General features: G+C 38.9%; 1 protein-coding gene across 1 annotated transcript in view; it reads left to right on the top strand.

Annotated features, from left to right (window-relative positions):
- Positions 1 to 21,757, top strand: part of SPON1 (spondin 1) — a 253,507-nt gene that overhangs the window by 83,826 nt on the left and 147,924 nt on the right. Inside the window, exons 4-5 of the mRNA XM_008067941.2 lie at positions 1,059 to 1,132; positions 6,183 to 6,305. Of these exons, the coding sequence (XP_008066132.2) occupies positions 1,059 to 1,132; positions 6,183 to 6,305 (197 nt within the window). The remainder of the gene's footprint in view (positions 1 to 1,058; positions 1,133 to 6,182; positions 6,306 to 21,757) is intronic.

The raw sequence follows: 21,757 nt of genomic DNA, 5'->3' as shown, positions 1-21,757 counted from the left end.
CATTTGTGCAAGACTGGATGTAGAATAGACGTTTCTTTGGAAAGTCATTCTGGCCTTGAAACAGACCATCAGGAAAATTGCCTCTGTACTCTGCGGATCCATGCACTCATGGGCCCATTCCTGGGTCTGGGGTTATGTGACACCGGGCAGATCATGTGACTCAAACACTTATTCATTGTGGTCAGCTGTCATAGAGTCAAGGGATTCCTGTATCTGTTAAACAGAGTGCCTCAAAGTGAAAATTACCTCGTGACTGAGTAGTATTGCTGCAGAAAATCAATAGGAGTGACCCCAAGATTCATTGGCATCGTCTCAATTTTAAGTGTTGTAGATGTTCAAATTCCTGGAACACTGGGCTTCAGAATGCAACCTCCTCAAGGCCAGCTGAGGAGAAGTATTCTGTGCAATCCCAAATTAAAGAGAAAATGTGTGCTGGCCAAAAGCAAGTCATTTTTCAACCTCAAAATATTCTTTCCAAATTCTAAGATCCTGGGTTTGACATGTTTAAGAGAGAGATATAACAGCTGAAGTTGTCTTTGTTCAGAATGTAGGAGACAGCTTTGTCTAGACTTTCACCAAAGATATAGAATGACATTTTCAGAACAAATCAAAATATATTTTTAAATTCCTTGTTTCCTTTCAGGAAGAGGATTTGACATGCTTCTGTGATTTGAATTTGGTTGATCTATAAATGTCCTTAATAATTAATATGAAAAGTAGAGTAAAATGAGCCATTGAGAAAAGTTATTAAAATACTGTTAGTTCACTTTTTAAAAAATTATCAATAATATTGCCAACAACAACCCAGTAATTAACATAGAGTGGTTTCTAAGTATGTGCCAAGTTCTTGATATACATTTTCTGACTTCATTCTCACCACAACCCCATGAAGTAGATATTCTTGTTTTGCTAACTTTCCGATGAAGAAACTGAGGTACAGAGAGTTGGGGTGACTTACTCAGAGCCACACAGCCATAGGTGGCCAAGCAAAGACTATGTGTGACTGATCCATCAAGCCACCCTCCTCACCACTGTGCTTATGTCTTCTTTCTCCACAGGGCCAGTATTGTACAAAAACGCATTATTTATTTTCAAGATGAGGGCTCTCTGACCAAGAAACTTTGTGAGCAAGGTAAGAGCGTGCAGGTGGGGAGGGGCAGATAAATGAAAAGTGGCTCCTTCAATACAGGCATCCTGCTATAGGAATTAAGGCGACTGGGCTTTCTGATTTCCTGTGGGTTCTGCTTCCTCACGTAGCTCCGATTTTTAATCTGGCTATGTGCTGTGGATAATTGGATCCGCCTTAAGCTCTAATTACTCAACATGATTCCCTGGGTAGGAGATAATGTACCTTATATTGGTGTCGTCTTCTTATTTTTGTGAAACAGTGATTATTCTGAAGAGGTTCCTTGGAATAATTCACGGGACTTAATTAAGGAATGCACAATTGTGTACCTTTAAAAAGTCTATAATGGTTCTCTGGAAAAAATCACCAGCAGGACCTTGTGTGGTGCCCTGACAATATGGGGGACTTTCTCCAGGGAGAACCAGCAGGAGATGAGGATGACAAGGGAGCATTGGCCTTATGATTTCACCACATTCGAGGATCTGGTCCTTAGATTTGCAAGCTCATCCTTGAGTTGAAGGCATTCTAACAAAGCTCATGGAGATCAACTAGAATAGGGAGGTTAAAGCCAGGGCCCAGATTCATTAAGGCCCAGGTCTGAATCTGTCTCTGCCCTTTCTAGCCATGTGACTTAAATGGGTAAATAGTACAGTGTCTCCCTAGCAATTAGTCATTGCTATTTATAGAAGTGTTAGCTTTTGGCCAGGCCCGGTGGCTCACACCTGCAATTCCAACACTTTAGGAGGCCAAGATGAAAGAATTGCTTGAGCCCAGGAGTTCAAAACCAGCCTGAGCAATGTAGGGAGACCTTATCTCTGCAAAAAAAATTTTTTTTAATTAGCTGGGTATGGTGGTTGACGCCTGTAGTCCCAGTTTACTTGGGAGGCTGAGGCAGAAGGATCACCCAAGCCCAGGAGGTCAAAGCTGTGGTGAGCCATGATTGTGCCACTGCACTGCAGCCTAGGAGACACAGTAAGACCCTGACTCAAAAAAAAAAAAAAAAAAAGCTCTTGTTATCTGTATCCAAAACCTTATCCATTAATCTACCATTAAAAAAAGTAAGACCTTAAATGTCTGAATGTGTTTAGAAGTCATTAGATAACTAAATAAAAATAGAAAGTGCTCTATAATTATACAGCTCAACTGTCTCATTTCTATTTATTTTTGCAGAATTTTTATTTGCATTTAGAGCAATTAGTCTTTTGAGAAGAAATAATCTTCTCCAGCTCTAGCAAATCATGAGCTACTGAAGAAAAGAAAGGTTGATAAAAGTCTTCTGGGAAAACAGTAATAAAAGCTAATATTTCTGAATGCTTGCTATATGCCAGGGACTATTATTCTAAGCCTTATATGCATTAATTTTGTAATCTGTACATCAAGCCTATATGATAATGATTATTACGTTACCTTTATTTTATAGATGAGGGGCCTGAGACATCAAAATTTTAAATAGCTGTCTCAGCATTATACAGCTGGTGGTGGAGGGCAGGGTGTGAAGCTAGGAGCCAGTGCCCTTATTAACCGCTACCTTCCTAGCAAAGCGACCTCCTCCCAATTTGTAGCTCATGGCATTGCCTTTGGAAGATCAATGCCCGCTTGTAGATAAGCTAGAAAAGAAACTAGGTCCTCTATGGAGGATTACTTGGAGAGCATGAAAACAACAAGGGAGAGAAAGTTAGATACCCTGCTTCAGATGTCACACCTCCCTAGGGGCCAGAGAGCTGGAACCACAGGCCAAAGCCATGGCCAGCTTCCAGATGAGAACCACCACACGTGGCTTCGGGGCTGTCCTTTCCTGTGTTCAACTGCCCGCAAGTGCACTCAGCCTTTCTCCAAACACAGAATATCGCAACTGATGTGGTTCTGGCTTCCTCATTGACAATCCCATTCCTGCCCTGCCTCCATGAGATGACATCTGGGTACTGTGGGTTGGAATTGTGGGTGTTCTGGATCACACATTTACAGGCCTCCTCTTGGTCGCCCCCACAGATGGCTAAGCACAGTCACTGTAGAGTGGTTTCGTTATTTTGACTGTCAGAGGATAGCCTTATTTCCAGGATTTAAGGGTTCTTAGGAGACACCGCACTGACACACCCGTGTACTGACAGCAATCATTAACTAACACACACTTCCCAATGCTTCAGTCCTGATGTTGTGTGAAGGCTTGTCTAAGCTGTGAATATGCTAAAATTCTGTTGATACAGTGTCAATAAAATGGCATGGCAAATCTCTGTTGAGTTCTTACTGGTGAGACAGAGATGCCATCAAAATGACTAATCACACATCTGTATGCAAAGACCACTTGTAACTTGGTGGACAAATAAAGCCCCAGCAGGACCTGGGCTGTAGGCTCATTAGGCATCGTGTGTCATCATAGACAATTCTGGATCACAGCTGACCCACGTTAAGAAAGTCTTTAAAATGTAAACATAGAGCAAAGGAATGTTTTTTTAAATGTGTACGCTCACTTAATTAGCTCTAACTCTTTCGTTCAGGTCGCTACATTCTTTGATTTTTGTTGAGTCAAATTAAATCTACCAAAGAAAGGGAGAAACTTGTATCTATTATTTTTCCCCCCAGTTAAAGCCATTAATCCATAGCGGAAAAGTAAAGAGCTGCTTTAAAAGGCAAATAAATATTAAGTTACCATTAAGAACATAGAAACATAAAATACTAAAAGTGACCTCTAATAAACATAGGCATCCACACACTTGAATGCCATGTTGCAAACAATTAACAAAAAAGGAAAAGACGCTGGGAAAAGAAGAGGAGAAAGGAATGTGCGATCAGAGAGGGGATAATGAGCAAAGGAGGAAAAAGAAAAGAGGAACAAAGAATACAGGAAGAGAGTTGAGAAGGACGCCGGTGGACTCAGAGTAGAAACGAGGGAGAGGGCGGCTCAGGGGATGCCCATGGCCTGAAGGTACCTGAAGTTGGCCAGCCCTGTGGTTGGAAGAGGTGTAAGTAGATGCTTCTTATCACTGTCCTTGGAAAGCCTGATTCATCTTCAATAGGTTTTTCCTCAGTAGGTGACAGTGTGTCTGTTTTATTTTCAAACTTAGAAATTTATTTTTAAAGTGCAAGCTTATTTTCCTTTGGAAATCCGAAAGGTTTATTATAAGAGCATTCCTCTGAATCCTTGGAAATATCTTTAAGTTTGCTACCTATATCTGAAAGCTCTTTTGATAAGGTAAAGCTACCAATTGGCTTATTTTGGTTCTTAGAGAGATTCTTCCTGCCTCATTTAACAGCCCCTGGTAGTTACAATTGAAACCCCAGCATGTATCTCCTAGTTCTGAATCTCTTTTTCAAAACTCATTTAGGTTTTCTACAATATAGTTGATTATAATGGGAATGCAAAAAGACAAAGTCTTCAGGAGTGACTGATTTTTGCTACCTTTCCTGAAATATACTCAACAGGACTTGTCCCTTAATTATCCAAGTGGCTCACGCAGGGATCAGATCTTTGTGCACAAAGGCAGTAGGGAGCTTACTCCTAAGCATGAATAATGCCCAGACCTCTCCCAAGTGTTCAAAAGGCACCAATGTTTACTTTGGGTGGTCGCAGCCCTCTTTGGTGCTTTCTAGGAATCGTGGAGCCATATTGGGAGGCCGTTTTTAAAATGAGTCATTCTTCATTTGGAAAAGCAAAACAGAAACAACAGCAACAAAATTTTCTCTCATTGGTGTATATGCAGACCTATCCAGAGAAGTTCTTCCCTGCAGTAATTTAGTGCAGAGATTAAGGGCATGAGCTCTGGGCCCAAACAGACCTGGGCTTCAGTTCTGCCTGCACTACTCATCAACCCTGTGATCCTGAACAGATTACCTAATCTGCCTCAGTTTACTGATCTGTAAAATGGAGCTAACCAAAGTGCTTACCTCCTAGGATTGTTAGAATTAAATGAGACAATATATGGAAAGGGGTCAGCACATACAAGGACTCAGTACATTGTGATTATTATTATAACATCTCATACTTTTATCTTTACTCTAGAACCTGGAATTTACTTCTACCCATCAGTGATTTTATAAATTCCAATCAAATGAACCCAGTGAATTCCAAAAGGAAGTCTTGTAAAATGTTCTTTCTAATACTCCAAACGATTTTTATACTCTTTGTCATTGCTCTTTGTATAATATTTAAGAATAAATGTCTAACTTGCACCCACACAAAAAAAGGACATTTATGTTAATACTACTAGGGAAACTGAAGAAAAAGCAGTTGAAGCAAGTTGCATCTGAAGTCATTGTTTTTATCATGCAGGAGGCAGAACAAACTAAAAGCAACAATGTACAGCTAGAGATGTGGGCTTGACAATTGGAAATACTGAATTTATTCATGTAATCTCTCTTTCCCCACTTATCAGCTATTCACAGCTAAAAATGAGGGCCAAGAGGGAATCTTAAGTTTTTCCTGGCTGCTTCTATACCCAGAAGTACAGTAAACCTGAACTTATGAACATATTTCCACCCCCACCCCCCCAGTAAAGTCTCTGAAAGTGTGATAAGAATGATGTGATTATATATGCACGTCATTTTTTTTTTCCATCTCAGAAGTTCTTTATGTCTTTCTACTTGTTCTCACTACTCTGCTTCAAAGCCGCTCCTTCTGGCCCTGGCATTTTGGTCCCAGAGTACATTTCTTAGAGAAAATACACACATGCCTTCCTCTTAAACTTCAGAAGAGAAAGCCTATTGTGGGGAGTGGAGGGAAGAGACCAGGTTCTGGAAAGGCTGACTGAGTACATTTTGCCCCTGGTTTTCCAATATATCCCCCATCTCCAGTAGTCTGCCCTGTTGATTGTTGGTCTCACAGACCTCAAACTATTACAACAAAAGTTCTGAAATTTTTTTAATCCACAAAATTTATCGAACATATGCAGAGGTATACAAAATCTTTTATAGCCCAAATACTGACCTGGTTCTAAGTCTTATTATTCAATGAGAATTGTATCTTCTTTCCCTAAAGGGGAAGGATAGGATGAGCCTACAATGGCGCCACTTACACACAGTTCACATTTGCCTTCTAACTTGGTGACTTTTCTGTTTTCAGATTCCGCGTTTGATGGGGTGACTGACAAACCAATCTTAGACTGCTGTGCCTGTGGAACTGCCAAGTACAGACTCACATTTTATGGGAATTGGTCCGAGAAGACACACCCAAAGGATTACCCTCGTGAGTAGAGCAGCTACTTGGCAGGTTGGGGGAAGAGCGCATTGCCAAAGTTCTGTCTGGTTGCGGAATACACTAGCTGCAGTTTGACGGGTTTGCACCCTGTTATCAGTTGGCTCACAAAACGCCCTTTCCAAGTACACAATTTCATCAAGACAAGCAGACGACATAATAGGGATATGCTTTTAGCTTCTTTGCATAGTATTGTTCTAAGTGCTTTCTTATCTGTGATTTTAAAAAATATATATTCCTGAAGTCATGCTGCTTGCTTTCAGGTTGGGCATTTGGTAAACTCAATCTTCCTGAAATGGCCCTATCCATGAATTACACAGCAGACCTATTTGCGATAGAAATAGCTAGCAAAAGGGACCTGCTCTTGACTCCGCAGATCAAGGTCAGCAAATACTCCCTCATAGTAGGCATTGGTAATCAATCAATATGCCCCTTCCCTATCGATTCCAGATGCTACCTTAGAATCTCTTCATGACACAATGCTCCAGATAGCCAGTACCAATCCATGAGAGTTGTTGTCAAAACTTGTTATTTTGAAATGGATCCTTAATTAGGACCCTACTAACTCCCTTTGATCATACGATTGTCTCAACCAATGTCTAACACGTGCCAGGCACTATGTTCAGCTCTAGAAATAAAATAATGAACAACAAAAGAAATGCAGCCCAGCTTTTCATGCCACTCAGGGGTTAATCGGGAGAAAGACACAAAGCAAACAGTCACAAAAAAAGATGTGAAAATTTTAACTATGAAAAGTGAACTTACCACATTCCAGACATTTTTTACATATATTGTAGCATTTAATCTTCAAAATAACCTGTTTTTGTGAATGAGCTCAGTCAGGATCAAAGAGAGGTCATGATTTGCCCACAGTCAAATGTAAGTAGTGAATCCAAGATTCAAAAAGGGGCTTGCTTGTTGGGCTCCAGTCCTGCCTTTCATCTGGACTGCCTTTAAGACCCAGTGTTTCCCATTCTCTCTAACTGTGGGTGGCAGGATGGCAGAATGTCCGTGTGTGGCACCGAGCATGTTTCTTCTGTTTATTGTCTGCTTTGTTCTTGTGCATTTCACTTTGGCATTACCACAGTTGGGAAAGAACAGTAGGAATGGGAGAAAGATTAAAAAGAGGGATTTGGGTCAGGTCCCAAAGGAAAGGGGAGAAGAGGGCACATGGTTGGGACTTAAGAAGACTAAGGTCAGACCAGAACATCCGTGATCCCAAACAGCCCACCCAGAGGGAACTCCAACATTTGTTGGCAAATCAAGAGTCATTTTGTTTAATTTTACCCACATGCAATCAAGGCTTGGGATCTTAGAAGCCTCTTACTAGTTCATTCCTCTGACTCTGGATTCAGCCTGATCTGCTTCAGCTGGTGTGGAACATCTGCGTGAACAAACTTGGATTCTCCGCCTAGGGGGAAGAAAACGCCTGGAAAAAGTAGGATGGAAAAAATTTCCTCCAGCCCCTCTTGTCACTAACCAGAGGAAATAAAATGTTAGGTACCCATTACTCATCATTTGTGATTTTTTGTTTGTTTGGTTTTTTGTTTTTATTTTGGGGATTTTTTTGAGTTGGGGGTCTCACTCTGTCACCCAGGCTGGAGTGCTGTGGCATGCTCATGTTCACCATAGCCTTGACCTGCTGGGTTCAGGTGATCCTTCCACCTCAACCTTCCTAGTAGCTGGAACCATAGGCAGGCACCACCATGTCAAGCTAATATTTTTGATTTCTTGTAGAGAAAAGGTCTCACCAAGTTGCCCAGGCTGGTCTCAAGCACCTGGACTCAGGCAATCCTCTCACCTCCGCCTCCCAAAGTGCTGGGATTACAGGCGTAAGCCACTGCACCCAGCCCATCTTTTGTGATCTTAAGGTGATTCCTGCCCTTTTCTATTCTGCCACTGTCATTTCCCAGAATTTGCGGGGGTGGGGGTTGGGAGGGAGGTACAAAACCATTGTTTTGGAGTCTTTGAGTCAAATCAAGTTTGAATCTATACAGATTTCTGTGGAGCTCTTGGGAATTTCTTAAGAAATATAGCAAATGTGTTCCAGATCTTCTAAGATCATTGTCAGTATTGTGATACATTGTCTGTCAGGTTGTGTCCTAATTTTTGGTTGGAAAAATGTGATCACTGTATACAGAATAGCATTTATCATATCATACTGTAATAATTTCTTCAGGAATCTTTCTTCCCCACCAGACTAAGTCCTCTACAACAAAAACCATGACATGCTCATCTTTGATTCTTAGTGCCTGGGAAGTTCCTGGTGACTTCTCAAGCACTGTGTACTGATGGTTGAACTCAGAGTGGCATTCACTATGACCTGGAAGGCAGATACCTAGCCTACACCTAGTCATGATGGCAAGTACTAAGCAAAGAATGTGGGCCAGACCTTCCTTGGAGAGACAAGGGTGAACTTGGACACGCAAGGGACTGGAGCCATTTGGAAGAGTACAATCAGAGTCTGATCAAGACCTTGAAAATTCAATGTTCTCAAAAGTTATTTCTTTTTTTTAAAGTTTTATTTTATTGTAGAAATGTGGGGTACAGGTGAGGATTAACTACATAAGTAGACTGCAAGCTGGTGAAATTTGGGCTTCTAACTGTCCCCCACACCCCTGCTAATGAACCAAGTACCCTTTGCGTTGTCAAGCATCCTCTACCCTCTTTCCTCCCTCCCTCCCCTGGTGGTGCCCAGTGACTGCTGATCCCTTCTTCGTGCTAATATGACTAATGTTCAAGGCCCACTTACGAGTGAGAACAGGTAGTATTCAGATCTTTGTTTCTGTGATAGCTCACTTAAAATGATGGTTTCCAACTCCATCCCATTTGTTCTTCTATATGGTTGCATAATACTCCATCATGTATGTTTACCACATTTTCTTCAAAAGCGATTTTTACCGATATTAGGTAATAGATGAATTTCCTTTTGCCACTGGGAGCATGATTCTGTCTTGATAACCAGTCCTTGTCATCAAGCCCAGAGAAGCTTCCCCACAGCAGTGCAAACTGACAAATGTCAAGTCCCCCTCTCCTTTATTAATTAGTCGTCCACAACACCACTTTCTCCACAGGAATCTTAGGAGAGTGGTTTTCAAGTTTTTTAATGTCAGAACTCCTTTTATTATGTGCTTAAAAATCATTGAGTATGCCAACATACTTTTATTTATATGGGTTATATCTATCGATATTCACCATAATGAAAATCAAAGCAGAAATTTTAAAATATTATTAATTTATTTTTAAAAGAAAAGTAGCAATTTAAAAATAATAAATTCATTACATATTATGATAACATATTTTATGAAAATAACTCTATTGTCCAAAACAAAGGAAACTTGGTGAAAAGAGTGTCATTGTTTTACATTTTTGCAAATCTCTTTACTGTCTGCCTTACTAGAAGACCCCTGAATTCTCATTCAGCTTTATGTCTACATTTAACCTGTTGTGGTCTGTTGTGCTGCTTGAAGTAAATGAAGAAAAATCTGTCTCATATGGATATGTAATTGGAAAAGGGAAGAGTATTTTAATAATATTTTCAGATAATTGTAGATAATCGTCTTTGATCCTATGCCAGAACTCTATGAATGTAGTTTTTTTAAAGGTTAATTATAATGTAGAATATGAAACCATATCAATGAATGTGTACTATATTACATTAAAATGCATTACTTTACCTTCCACTTTGAATGAATCTTTTGCAAATGCATGATTTTGTAACTTCATGCATTGATCATTTGGAAAATATTGGTTTACTGAGTTATGCAGATTCCCCAATATTGACAGTGCATTAAACGATATGAAAAATCACATCTATCAATATCACTACCAGTCTCATCAGAAAAGTATTTAAGTATTGGAAAGCTGTCAAGCTCATAGTAACGGATATAAGTTTTCCAAAGTTGTGAGTTTTGCTTGAAAGCTCGAATTTTATCATTGGCAGCAAATACTGCCAGCTGTTTCCTTGAAGTGACAAGCTCATTTCATTTTTAAGAAAGCATATGCCAAATTCCCAAATATGAACAGCCATAATTTGTCTGACATTTGTTCTTCCAAGTAAAGATGATGTTTTATGAACATAAAAGTGCCTAGTCCAGTTTGCACCGCAAAGACTCACCTAAGTGCTTTTATTCAAGATAATTGTCATACCTCAGTATAGAGCAGAAGCTCTTTTGCATATGTCCCCAGCTAACCACACAGAATAATAAAAAGATGTGTACTCAAAGGTTGAGATTTAATGAAATTGATCATTGTTATTGTTTTGTCAAGGATACTCTTAGATGAAACTGCCTTTTGTTGTTTACTACAAGTAGATAGTGGTGAAAAATACATTGACTACTAATAAAATTTGAGGACACTGCCTTGGTCCATGCTCAGTGCCAGAGTTAATGTCAACACATTGCGAAGACAATTAATGTCTTAGTATTATTCTGAAAACCGTTTTCATCTCACAAACACCCTGAAAGGGTCTCAGGGTCCCAGGGGTCAGGGGACCACATTTTGAAAACCCTCGTGATAGATAAGATAGCAGCGTAAGGTGTCTGACCTTCAGTTCTCTTTGGGTAACTTGCCCTTGAGAATTTGCATTGGACACTACAAGAAAGATGGGGCAACATGCTTGTGCTTTCAGCTATCTCTGTGGTGGGCCACATCTGCAAGTGGCTCTTTTCAACCATTTCTTTAATTTAAAAATATGATTTGTTCCAAATGCTGTTTCTGGGGTTCCCTCCATTGGAGTATGGTGCACTTCAAAATGTCCCTCTCTGTAGGAAAGGGTAGCTGTGGTGGGATAAGAAGGGAGGCAGGAGATAGCCTAAATGACACCTGGCATTTCCTCTGCACACTGTAGTATCATACATCTGTGCTGTTCATCTGGAAATAGTAAAATCCTTTTAAAACACTTCCGATCAAGTGGCTCTAGAAATCCATTTTAAGGCTAGATCATATAAGTTTTACCTCCTGATTTTACAAGTGAAAAATCCGAAGTATAATGAAGTGATGGGCTCAGATCACATAGCGAGAGTGTCCAAACCAAAATCAAAGCTTAGATCTCCTGATTCCCTTTGCCTTCCTCTGGGGGCTGTCTCAGGACAATCAATTTTCTTTCCTCTGCAGTAAAATTAATACCTTAAACACAAAGCATCTTTTAATAAGGCCCTGTTGTTCTAACATGAACTCAACTGGTACCAAATTCTGTGCTGTATTGTGTAGCTTTGTCTTACTCTATGAAGACCTACTTTTCAGAGATCCTGGCTTGAAAGTCCAGAGGAGAAGGCCTGGATTCACTGAACCTGAATGGAGTTCCTGAACCCTGAAACATCAGAACTGTGAGCTCCTGCAGTGTCTGTCTCAGGCACTGCGTGTCTGTAGTTCCCAGCCACGGTCCCAAAGGCAGTTGCTTCACAGGAACAAGGTGACCAGGCAGTGTGGCCTCAAATGGAGAGCTGCCCTAAAGGTGCTGAGTATCTTTACTCTTTAGCTCTGAATACCTTGCAATCTCCAATGGCGATGTAAACTGCATAACTTCTCCCATTTTTTGGTATAAATCAGATTTAATACTGTTTAGGAAATACACACTGTTGAAAAGCACATTTTTCCAAGGATCCAATTATTTTTTTCTTTGACAAAACATTGTGTAAAATATAAATACAGTCATTGGGCAATATACTCTATGCAATCAGGGTTAATTTTACAATGAAATTCAGTCCTCTTTTCTATTGGGTCACTTAATTTAAGAAATTATTCATTATTAAGTCCAGTCACATGGAAAACTCACCACCCTAACCCTTGGCAACTATTTTTATTTCTTCATATATTTATTCATATACAGTTTCTATATTACATTTGAACACACTGTGTTCTACTTTTTGCATTTAGTTTGGTTTTCGTAGTCATAATTAATTACATCAGCTTGCTCTAAGCAGTTTACCTAACTGTTCTTTTATTGATCATTTAGGCAATGCCAGATCTTTTGCTAACATAGAAAGCACTGCAGTAAAAATAAAAATAAAAACTTTGTATATAGTCCTCCACTCTTCTTCCTTCCTTCTTTGAAATAATTTCCCAAGAGTAAAATTGTTGGATCAAAGGATTTGGACTTTTCTTTTGGCTCTTGAGACCTCTTGCCAGATTTTTCTCTAAAACATTTGTATCGATTCACCATGTTACTAGTAACAAATAAATATACCTATTTCTCCCAGTCTCCTCAGCATTTTATTTAACCATTTTTATTTGGGTTTTGCCAATTTGTTACTTAAAAATTAATCATATTATTTTAAATTGGCATTGGCTTCATTACTAACACACTTGAGTATTTTGTCATGCTTATTGTCCTTTGCCTTTAAAACCATTAAGGTGCTGGCATGAATCAAGCCTAATTTTGTTCATTATCTCCCTAGGTTCTCATTCACTGTCTGTTACATTGAACTTTCTGAATAAGTAGTATTGGATGAATGAATGAATGAGAAGCAGATGCAAAATGAGTAAGGAAGAGAGCATGGAGGGAGATGAGCAAAGAAAAGCTACTGCAGAGGGTAGGTTGAGAGAGAGATGGGGCCACGCATGGCTGTTGAGTGGAGAGTAGCTTGGATGGAGCCAGTGATGTATGGGAAGACGGGTTAGGAGGACATTGCAATGATTTAGTGGGTGATGGTGGGACTTGGTCTACAGCAGTGGAAGTGGTGGAGGAGAAAACGAGCAGATGTGATGTACCTTTTAATGGTAGAGTCCATCACGGGTTGGATGCGGAGGAGTGAGAGAAAGAAACATCAAAACTGACAAGCCAGGTTGCTGCCTTGGAAATGGAAGTGCTCTTTCTTTTGAAAATAGTCCTCAATATTATTGTCTTCCTCTTTGTACAAATGACTTTGAAATCATTTCATCAAACTCTGTAAAGGATCCTTTCAGAATTTTAAGTGGGAATACATTAAATCCCAAAATTACCTTAAGAAGAATTGTTAGCATTATAATGTTTAGCTTGCTTAGTTTCTTCCTATTCGTGAATTTACAAATAAAATCCATTGGAGATTTTCTTAACACAGTGCCTGGAGCAGTGGTCACATTGTGGACCATAGGCCTTCTCTCTCAATCTAAATGCAGAAACAAAATAAACACTGTATTAAGGTTCTCCAGAGGAACAGACTAATAAATGGATGGATGGATGGACAGATGATAGGTAGGTAAGTAGGTAGATAAATAGAAATTTATTATTATTTTCTTATTATGACTCGTGATTATGGGGCCTAAGAAGTCCCACAATCTGCCATTTGCAAACTGGAGACCCAGGAAAGCCACCGATATAGTTCCAGTTGGAGTCCAAAGGCCTGAGAACTAGGAGAAAAAATGGTGCAGATCCCAGTCCAAGAACAGGAGACAACTGACACCCCAACTCAAGCAGGCAGACAAGAAGCAAAGAGATGAATTCCTCCTTCCTCTGCTTGTTTATTCTATTCAGTTCCTCAATTATTGGATAATGCCCACCAACATCAGGGAGGACAATCTACTTTGTTGAGTTCACTGATTCAAATGCTAATCTCATCTGGAAAGAGCCTTGCAGATACACACAGAAATCCTGATTAATCTGGGCACCCCATGGCACAGTCAAGTTGATACATAAAATTAGCCATCACAATTTTTTAATGAACAATGATTCCATTGCTTCCTTCCATCACAGAGAAATCCTTCCCAAAACTGGGTGAGTCTGTCCGGCAAAGCTTCCCAGTTGTACCACTGCCAATGCTGAGATGGAGCAGGAGATGCTGCTGCCAGCACCGGGATGAGTCACAGTAGAGTCTGTCATCAGGAAATAGAATTTAGTACCCAACACGTGTTGTAATATGCAGTTTCGGTGAAAGAAGGGGCAAGAGAGAAAGGATTAACTGTCTTCTTCAACCTTCATCTCCCTTCCACCTCTCTGGGAAGTCTTTCAGCAACAATTCACTCTTTTATGGACTGGGAGTGAAGAAGGAAAATCAATGATCAGATCGTCCAGTTAAACATGTATGGTTGGATGCACACATTAATCTCTTCTTTTCCCAAATCCCGCAAAGATAACTCAAGAAGATATAAACCCTCAAAGACAAGAGAAGAGGAAAGAAGACCACACCAAACAAGAGATATTGCCAAAATTGGGGAAGATGGAAAGCAAACGGGCAAGTGGCAACTGTCTTACAGAGCCAGGAAAGCTGAATTCTAAGTGCCTAGATGAGAGTAGTGTATGGCAGCCAAGCCAACTCATTGTTCGGAGCATGGGAAAGGTCTCAGAAATTCAAAGAAGTCCAAGTTATCGGTACAGTAAATGAAATATTAGAACAATGGGGATAGGACCAATCCTGAAAGCATTCAGAAAAACAGGTAACAATCAAAGGATCAGGAACGGAATGACATTAGCTCTTTCTAGAGCAGGCATGTCCAAGCCCAGGACAGCTAGTAATGCTGTCCCACAGTACCTTTTAACATCATGTGTTTTTCAGGGTTTATTTTCTTCATGACCCCACGCGTGATTCTGTTTTTGAAGTTCACAATCACGCCTTATTCATGACATCACTTTTTGGCAACACATACATTTATGAGCAGTTGGTTTCATTTATGAAGCACACGAAGAGCAAAATTCAAACAAACATTTCTGACAAGCGCCTTGAGAACTCACTAAGAATTGCAACCACTTCCATTGAACCAGACACTGATAGATTAGTTTTACAAAAACAAGGTCAAATTTCCCACTAGTATTATATTGTTCTGATTTTCTTAAACTTTGTAATAAAAACTATAAAACATAAAATAAGTATTATACATATATATATGACAAGTGATATATATATATATATATATATATATACACTAACTATATTATATAATTTATGTGTGGCCCAAGACAATTCCTCTTTATTTGATGCAGCCCAGAGAAGCCAAAAGGTTACCCGATGCAGGCCAGGGAAGCCAAAAAGTTGGACACCCTTGCCCCAGAGCAACAAAGGCCACAGGACAATGGAACGATGTAAAACTCCAAACCCATGAGCATATATTCTCAGGGGAGACCTTTTTTGTTCAGTTCAAACACCAGACTGAGTCAAAGAAGTTCTCTTATCTCCATGTGCTAGGGAAGTTTCTTTCTGGCTCACCTTTTCTTTGAACGTTTGGCCCTCCAAGGGCTCTGCCATTAGGGGAGATAGTGCTCTAGTCTCCCGGCTCAGTGGTCCCTCTTGTCTCCTATGCTTGTGCAGCCACTGAACCCTAAGCCCCTGGGCAGCCACAGTACCAGTCCAACCCTGCAGCTCAAGAGTTGCTTCTCTCTTTGGTTAGGCCCCAAGGGATTTCTCTCACTTTTTCCTGCACTTCTTGGTATTTTACACAGCAGGTTTTTTTAGGGTTTTCATTCTAACCCCAGCTCTACTCTCCAGGCTTCTCTATCCTGCCTCGGGAGGCTGACCTCAAGGGACCTCATGACCCGCCTCTCTAGCCCTCTGGCTTCCAGCTGGATTTGGTCAGTAGGAAGCCAAAAACACAGGAGTGTGAGGTTGGGGATTTTGTCCCCTGAACCCTCCCTGTGAAGTCTGCAAATTGGCAATCCTCTTCCAGTGACCACAGCTTCTGCTCAACCACTTTCTGTCTATGGCTCTCCCTCCTGGTTCCTGAAACTGTCCCCTCCTCAGGTTTGGGGGTGGTCACTACTCTGTGGGAGCTTCACTTTATTGCTTTCCTTTCACCCTGCTGGGCCCTTATAAATTGTCCCTTCATCAGACTTCCCTCTCTTGCCCTGTTTGTTTATACCATCTGTTCCCTGTGGGACCATGACTGATACTGCCACGTTCTCAGAAATTGATTCTTAAACTCTATGCATGTACTACTTTAATAAAATAAAAAGCACGGTGGCTTACATCTGTAATCCCAACATTTTGGGAGGCTGAGACAAGAGGATTGCTTGAGCCCATGAGTTTGAATCAGCCTAGGCAACATAGTGAGACTTTGTCTCTACACAAAAAAAATTTTTTTAATTACCCATGTGTGATGGCACCCAGCTTGTAGTCCCAGCTACTCAGGAGGCTGAGGCAGAAAGATCTCCTGAGCCCAAGAGGTCAAGGCTGTGGTGAGACGTGATTATGCCACTGCACTCTAGCCTGGGTAACTCTGACATGATAGATAGATAGATAGATAGATAGATAGATAGATAGATAGATAGATAGATAGATAGATAGATAGCAAAATTAACAAATACAATAAAATCAGTTATTACTATAGGATTTTACATTACCTTAAGATTTGATATAGGGTTATATATCCCTGCTATACTTCTGCTTTTTTTTTGACCCACTCAGATTTGCCTCATTCCCCCCCCAACTCCTTCAAAGCTGCTTTCTTCCATTGTTCACCTGGGACCTAGAGACATCCGAATGGAACTATCTTTTCTTTGGGTTTGTGGTTAACTCAGATGTCAGTCCAGTTCCCATCCCCAAGTCTTCTAATTCCCTCTCCCTTATCTACAGCCATACCACTCTGCACATGCCCCATTTCATCTGATCTCGGAAGCTAATTCTCTCCCCACTTTGCCAACACGAGTCTCTCATCTCACCAGAAATGTATTCCAAGAAGCAGTTGTAAGTAGACTGTTAGGTAGGTGCTTTCTGGAATTTTAGCTAAGAGGACACCCTTTAATAATTTGAAGTGCATTTGCATAGATCATGTTTCTTGGTTTAAAAATATATGCAATTTCTGTGAAAACTGAGACCTGAACAAATTTTAATTTTTTCCTAAATACCTTCCTTTTTCCCCATGAAAGCTTTGCAGTTTCTTTCTTGTGTACTCTTTCATGAAAGCAGCTCCTGGAATTATTTTATATTTTTGTTATTATGAATAAGATTTCCAGTTTTCATTATGTTTTCTACTAAGATATAATTAGTGTACAAGAATGCTATTGGTCATTATTCACTTTTATTGTACCTGTATACTTTTCTTCTAATAGCTTTGCCCAATATTCCTTTGATTACATAAGTAATCAATAATAATTTGCCTGCATGTTTTTGTCTTTTTTTTTTCTGATTACTCTTCCTTATTTCTATGGGCTCCCTCTTGTTCACTGACCAGAACCTCCAGTAAAATGTTAAATAATAATGCTTAGAATTTGCTCCTATCCTTCAATATCTCTTAAGTACTATGTTGACTCTTGGCTTCAAGTATGTTAATATAGATGTCTACTTTTAACTTTTTAATGGATATTGGATTTTTCAAATACCATTTGAAAATGCCTATTTTTATGAAAATATAATTGTTACTATTGAATCTCTTTTTGTGGTATATTATAACTACTAATTTTAAATTTGCTATACTATTCTTCCACTCTGTAATGAGCCTAACTTCATCATGGTGTGTGCTTTTTTTTCCCTTTAGTACACATGTATAACTATTCTTCTTCAAGTTCATAGAGCAAGTCTGTGCTAGAGCCAGGCTTTGAATACAGTTCCATCTGACCCTAGAATCCTTTCTACCATGACCCTCCTTTAAAGTGATAATACACTGGTATTGTCTTTAATTTTTTGCATCTACATGTAAGAGTGGAATAGGTATATAGTTTCTGGTTTTTGAATTTACTCTTTATCTGATTATAGTCTCAAGATTATATTAGCTTCAGGGAGTAACCTACTGTTTCTATTCGAGATTGATACTTTGAAAGAATTACCCTCAAACACTGAGTACTTTCCCCATGTCACCATCCCCCACCCAAAGTTCTCTTCTGATCTCTTCATCAGTTATTGATGTATTTAGACTCTTTTATGTTAGGTTTAGAATTTTCTTTTCTTAAAAATCATCCATTTTATTCAGATTTTTCATAGTTCTTAGCAGCATACACCTATGGTAAAATAAAATCATCCTATATTTCCTAAGCTTATCTGTGTCGGCCTTATTAAATAATGCTGTTATTATCTCTTTGCTAATTTATATACAGTTGCTTTTATATATACTATTTCCTTTTTTTTTGCATTGTCCTTTTGTTTCGTTGGTAAATTTTTGAATTGTTTACTTAGTATGCTGATTTTTCCATTTTTGTTTTTATTAATGATAAATGCACTTAAGGCTGTGAATTTTCCTAGCTGAGCTCTGAGCCTTTTCCAGGAATTTTAATACATAATTCTCATTTTCATCAGTTTCTTAATAAAGTGACTTTATGCACTCTATCTTCTTGACATACTGTTCATTAAGCAGAGTATTTAAAAATTTCCAAGTAATTGGGGATTTTTGTTTATATTTTTGTTCCTAATTTTTTTTACTTTGATAAGAGAGTATTTGTATGTAATTTCTTCTTTTTTGTATTTACTGATTTTTTTTTAATAATCTAGTATATGTTTTCTTTAGAAAGCCTGTCTTCTTATTCCACTTCAGGTGCTGAGGGATATGTTATTCACTTCATGATATGCGAGCATCATTGGTCCATGAACGGCCCCTCTGGCTTTATTTAGTTTTTGTTTCGTTCCATTTACCCCACATTTATTGTAATTACTGCCATACTTTAATTTTTTTCTTCTGTCTTAATTTTCTGATTATACTTTGGTTTTTTTTGGTTTTTTTAATACTTTCTTTTATTTTCATTGCCTAAGTTAAGTTTTCTTCTGCTGGTTTAAAAGCTATTTGGTCAATTTTGTTCTTGTTGTTGTTCTTATGGTGGTTGCCTTTAACATAAGATACACACTTAAGTTTATGTACCCCTGTTGATCTTATAAACAAAACAGATACTTTAGCATATTTTCAGATTCTAAAGGGCCTCTACTCTCGCTTTACCCAAATATATATTTTCTGTTGGTTATTGTCTATAATTGTATTCCTGGATTGTATGGATAACTTCTTTCTCTTTTCTTTAGTCTTTGTTGTTTTACACAACCATAAATTTTACTAAGGCTTGAATTCCCCATTGCTCTTTAGCATTTCTCTTGTTTCAGTACTTTCTGAAAGGGTATTTTTATAATAGGTCTTTGCAAGGCAAACCCTCTAAGGCCTTATATGCCTGAGAATATTTTTATTATGCTCTCACATTTAAATGACATATGGCTGATATAAGACCTAGGTTCACATACATTTTCTTTTATACCATAAAACATTGTATCTTTATATCCAGCTGTTTAGAAGTTCAGTGTCAATCTGATTTGTGTTCCTTTCTAGGTGATCTACTCTTTCTCCTTTTCAATTTTCCTTTCTTTCTTTCTCTCTCTCATGTCTCTTTGATGTTCTTAATTTTCACTATTAAGGTGACTGGGTGCAATTTTTTTTTTCTTTTAAAAAAATAGTTTTCTACTCTATGAGGGCTTTCCTCTTTTTTCAATTCCAGAAGTTTTGTTTTTTTGTCAAATTTTTTCTCTTTCTGAGCCTCCAGTAACTTAGATATTATTACTTCTACTCATCTCCATCTCTTTTATATTATCTAGGTTTTATTTTAAGTGTTCTTTCCCTTCTTACCTTTCTGCTGTCTTCTGGAGAGTTCCTCAGTTTTATTTCCAGACCACTCATTCTTTCTTTAGTGCTAACCATCCTACTTTTACCCAACTACTATACTGTTTATTTCAACCATTGTGGGGGTTTATTGTAAACTTTTACTTTGAAGTAACTTCAGATTTATTTAAAAGTTACAAGAATAGTACACAGAATTTACCAGATTCTGCAGTTGCTGACATTTTGCCACATTTGCTTTATCATTCTCTCTCCATATAAATGCATATTATTTTTTGTGAACTTTTTTTTTTTTTGAGTCAGAGACCCACTGTGCTGCCCAGGCTGGAGTGCAGTGGCATGCTTACGGCCACGCCAGCATTGACCTGATTCAGGCAATCTTTTCACTTCAGTCTTCCAAGTAGCTGGAACTATAGACACGCACTACAACACCTGGCTAATTTTTTAATTTATTGTAGGGATGAGGTCTCACCAAGTTGCCCAGGCTGGTCTCGAACCTGTGGGCTCAGGCAGTCCTCTCACCTCAGCCTTCCAAAGTCCTGAGATTATAGGCTTGAGCTACTGCAACTGACCAGTGAACTTTTGAGAAGTAGCAGACATCATGCCTACTCTTTTACCCTTAAGTACTTTAGTGTGTGTTTTCTAAGAATAAGGAATATTCTCTTACAAAATTATGGTATAGTTATCTTTAACATTGATAAAATATTATTAACTAATCTATATACTTCGTTCAAATTACACTAATTATACTTCTAGTGTGCTCTATAACAATTTGTATAATATCAATATAATATAAGCCACAAACATGAGTCACATGTGGAATTTTAAATGTTCTAGTAGCCACATTTAGGAAGAAAAAAGAAGCGAGATTAATTTTAATACTCTATTTAAGCAAGTATATCCAAAGTAGTATCATTTCAGTATGTTATTAATATAAAAATTTATTATTGAGATATTTTAGGCCTAGAACCATGGCTCATACCTGTAATTCCAACACTTTGGGAGACTAAGGCAGGAGGATTGCTTGAGGCCATGAGTTAGAGACCAGCCTGGGCAACATAGCAAGACACTGTCTCTACAAAAAACTAAATGTTAAAAAAGTTGGCTGGATGTAGTGGCACACACCTGTAGTTCCAGCTATTCAGGAGGCTGAAGTGGGAGGGTCCCTGGAGCCCAGGAGTTTAAGGCTGCAGTTAGCTGTGATCACACCACTGCACTCCAGCCTGGTGATAAAGTGAGACCCTGTCTCTAAAAAAAACAATAACATAAATAAAGAGATATCTCACATTCTTTTTTTCATACTGTGATCCAGTGTATGTTTTATACTTACAACAAATCTCAAGCCAGTCATGTTTCAGTCATGCAGTAGCCACGTATAGCTAGCGACTACCATATTGCAAAGCACAGCTCTATAGCAAATAAAAAATAAAAATTCTGGTTCAGGATTCAGTCCAAGATCACATTCTGCATTTGCTTGTCATGTGTCTTTAGTTTCTTTTAAACTGGAACAGCTCCTTAGACTTTCTTGACTTTCCTGATGTTGACATTTTTGAAGAGTACCAGGCCAGTCTTTTGTAGACTCTCATTCAATTTGCAGTTGTCCGATGTTTCCTCGTGATTGGATTCAGGTTGTGCATCTTTGGCAGGGACACTACAGCCATGACAAACATTTGTTTAACACTGAATTTACACGTTTTTCTTTTTCTCTACATCTTTTTCTTGCCTCATATTACTAACATCCTCCCTATGTCTTTGAGGAGATGTATTGTGCTTGTGTTAAATTTTTGATCCATCTGTTGCAATAAGCTGCTACATGTTCAGTGTGCTAGTTGTACTCCTTGGGATCTAGTTATTGTGACAGGTGGTCTTATGTTTCTCTGGTGATCTAAATGTTGTGCCTGAGAGTGTGTGATGGGGAAGGGCCAAATCCTAGGTGGTATGTATCCAGAAAGGGAAGGAGATGAGTCTCAGGCATCACATCACTGCTATCAACTCCCTCATTTGCTTCCATC

This window comes from Carlito syrichta, unplaced genomic scaffold (genome assembly GCF_000164805.1).
Source record: "Carlito syrichta isolate Samal-C Ts95f unplaced genomic scaffold, Tarsius_syrichta-2.0.1 Scaffold309824, whole genome shotgun sequence".
Taxonomy (NCBI): Eukaryota; Metazoa; Chordata; class Mammalia; order Primates; family Tarsiidae; genus Carlito; species Carlito syrichta.
Note: the sequence above shows the minus strand (reverse complement) of the source record. Positions and strands in the feature narration are given on the sequence as shown.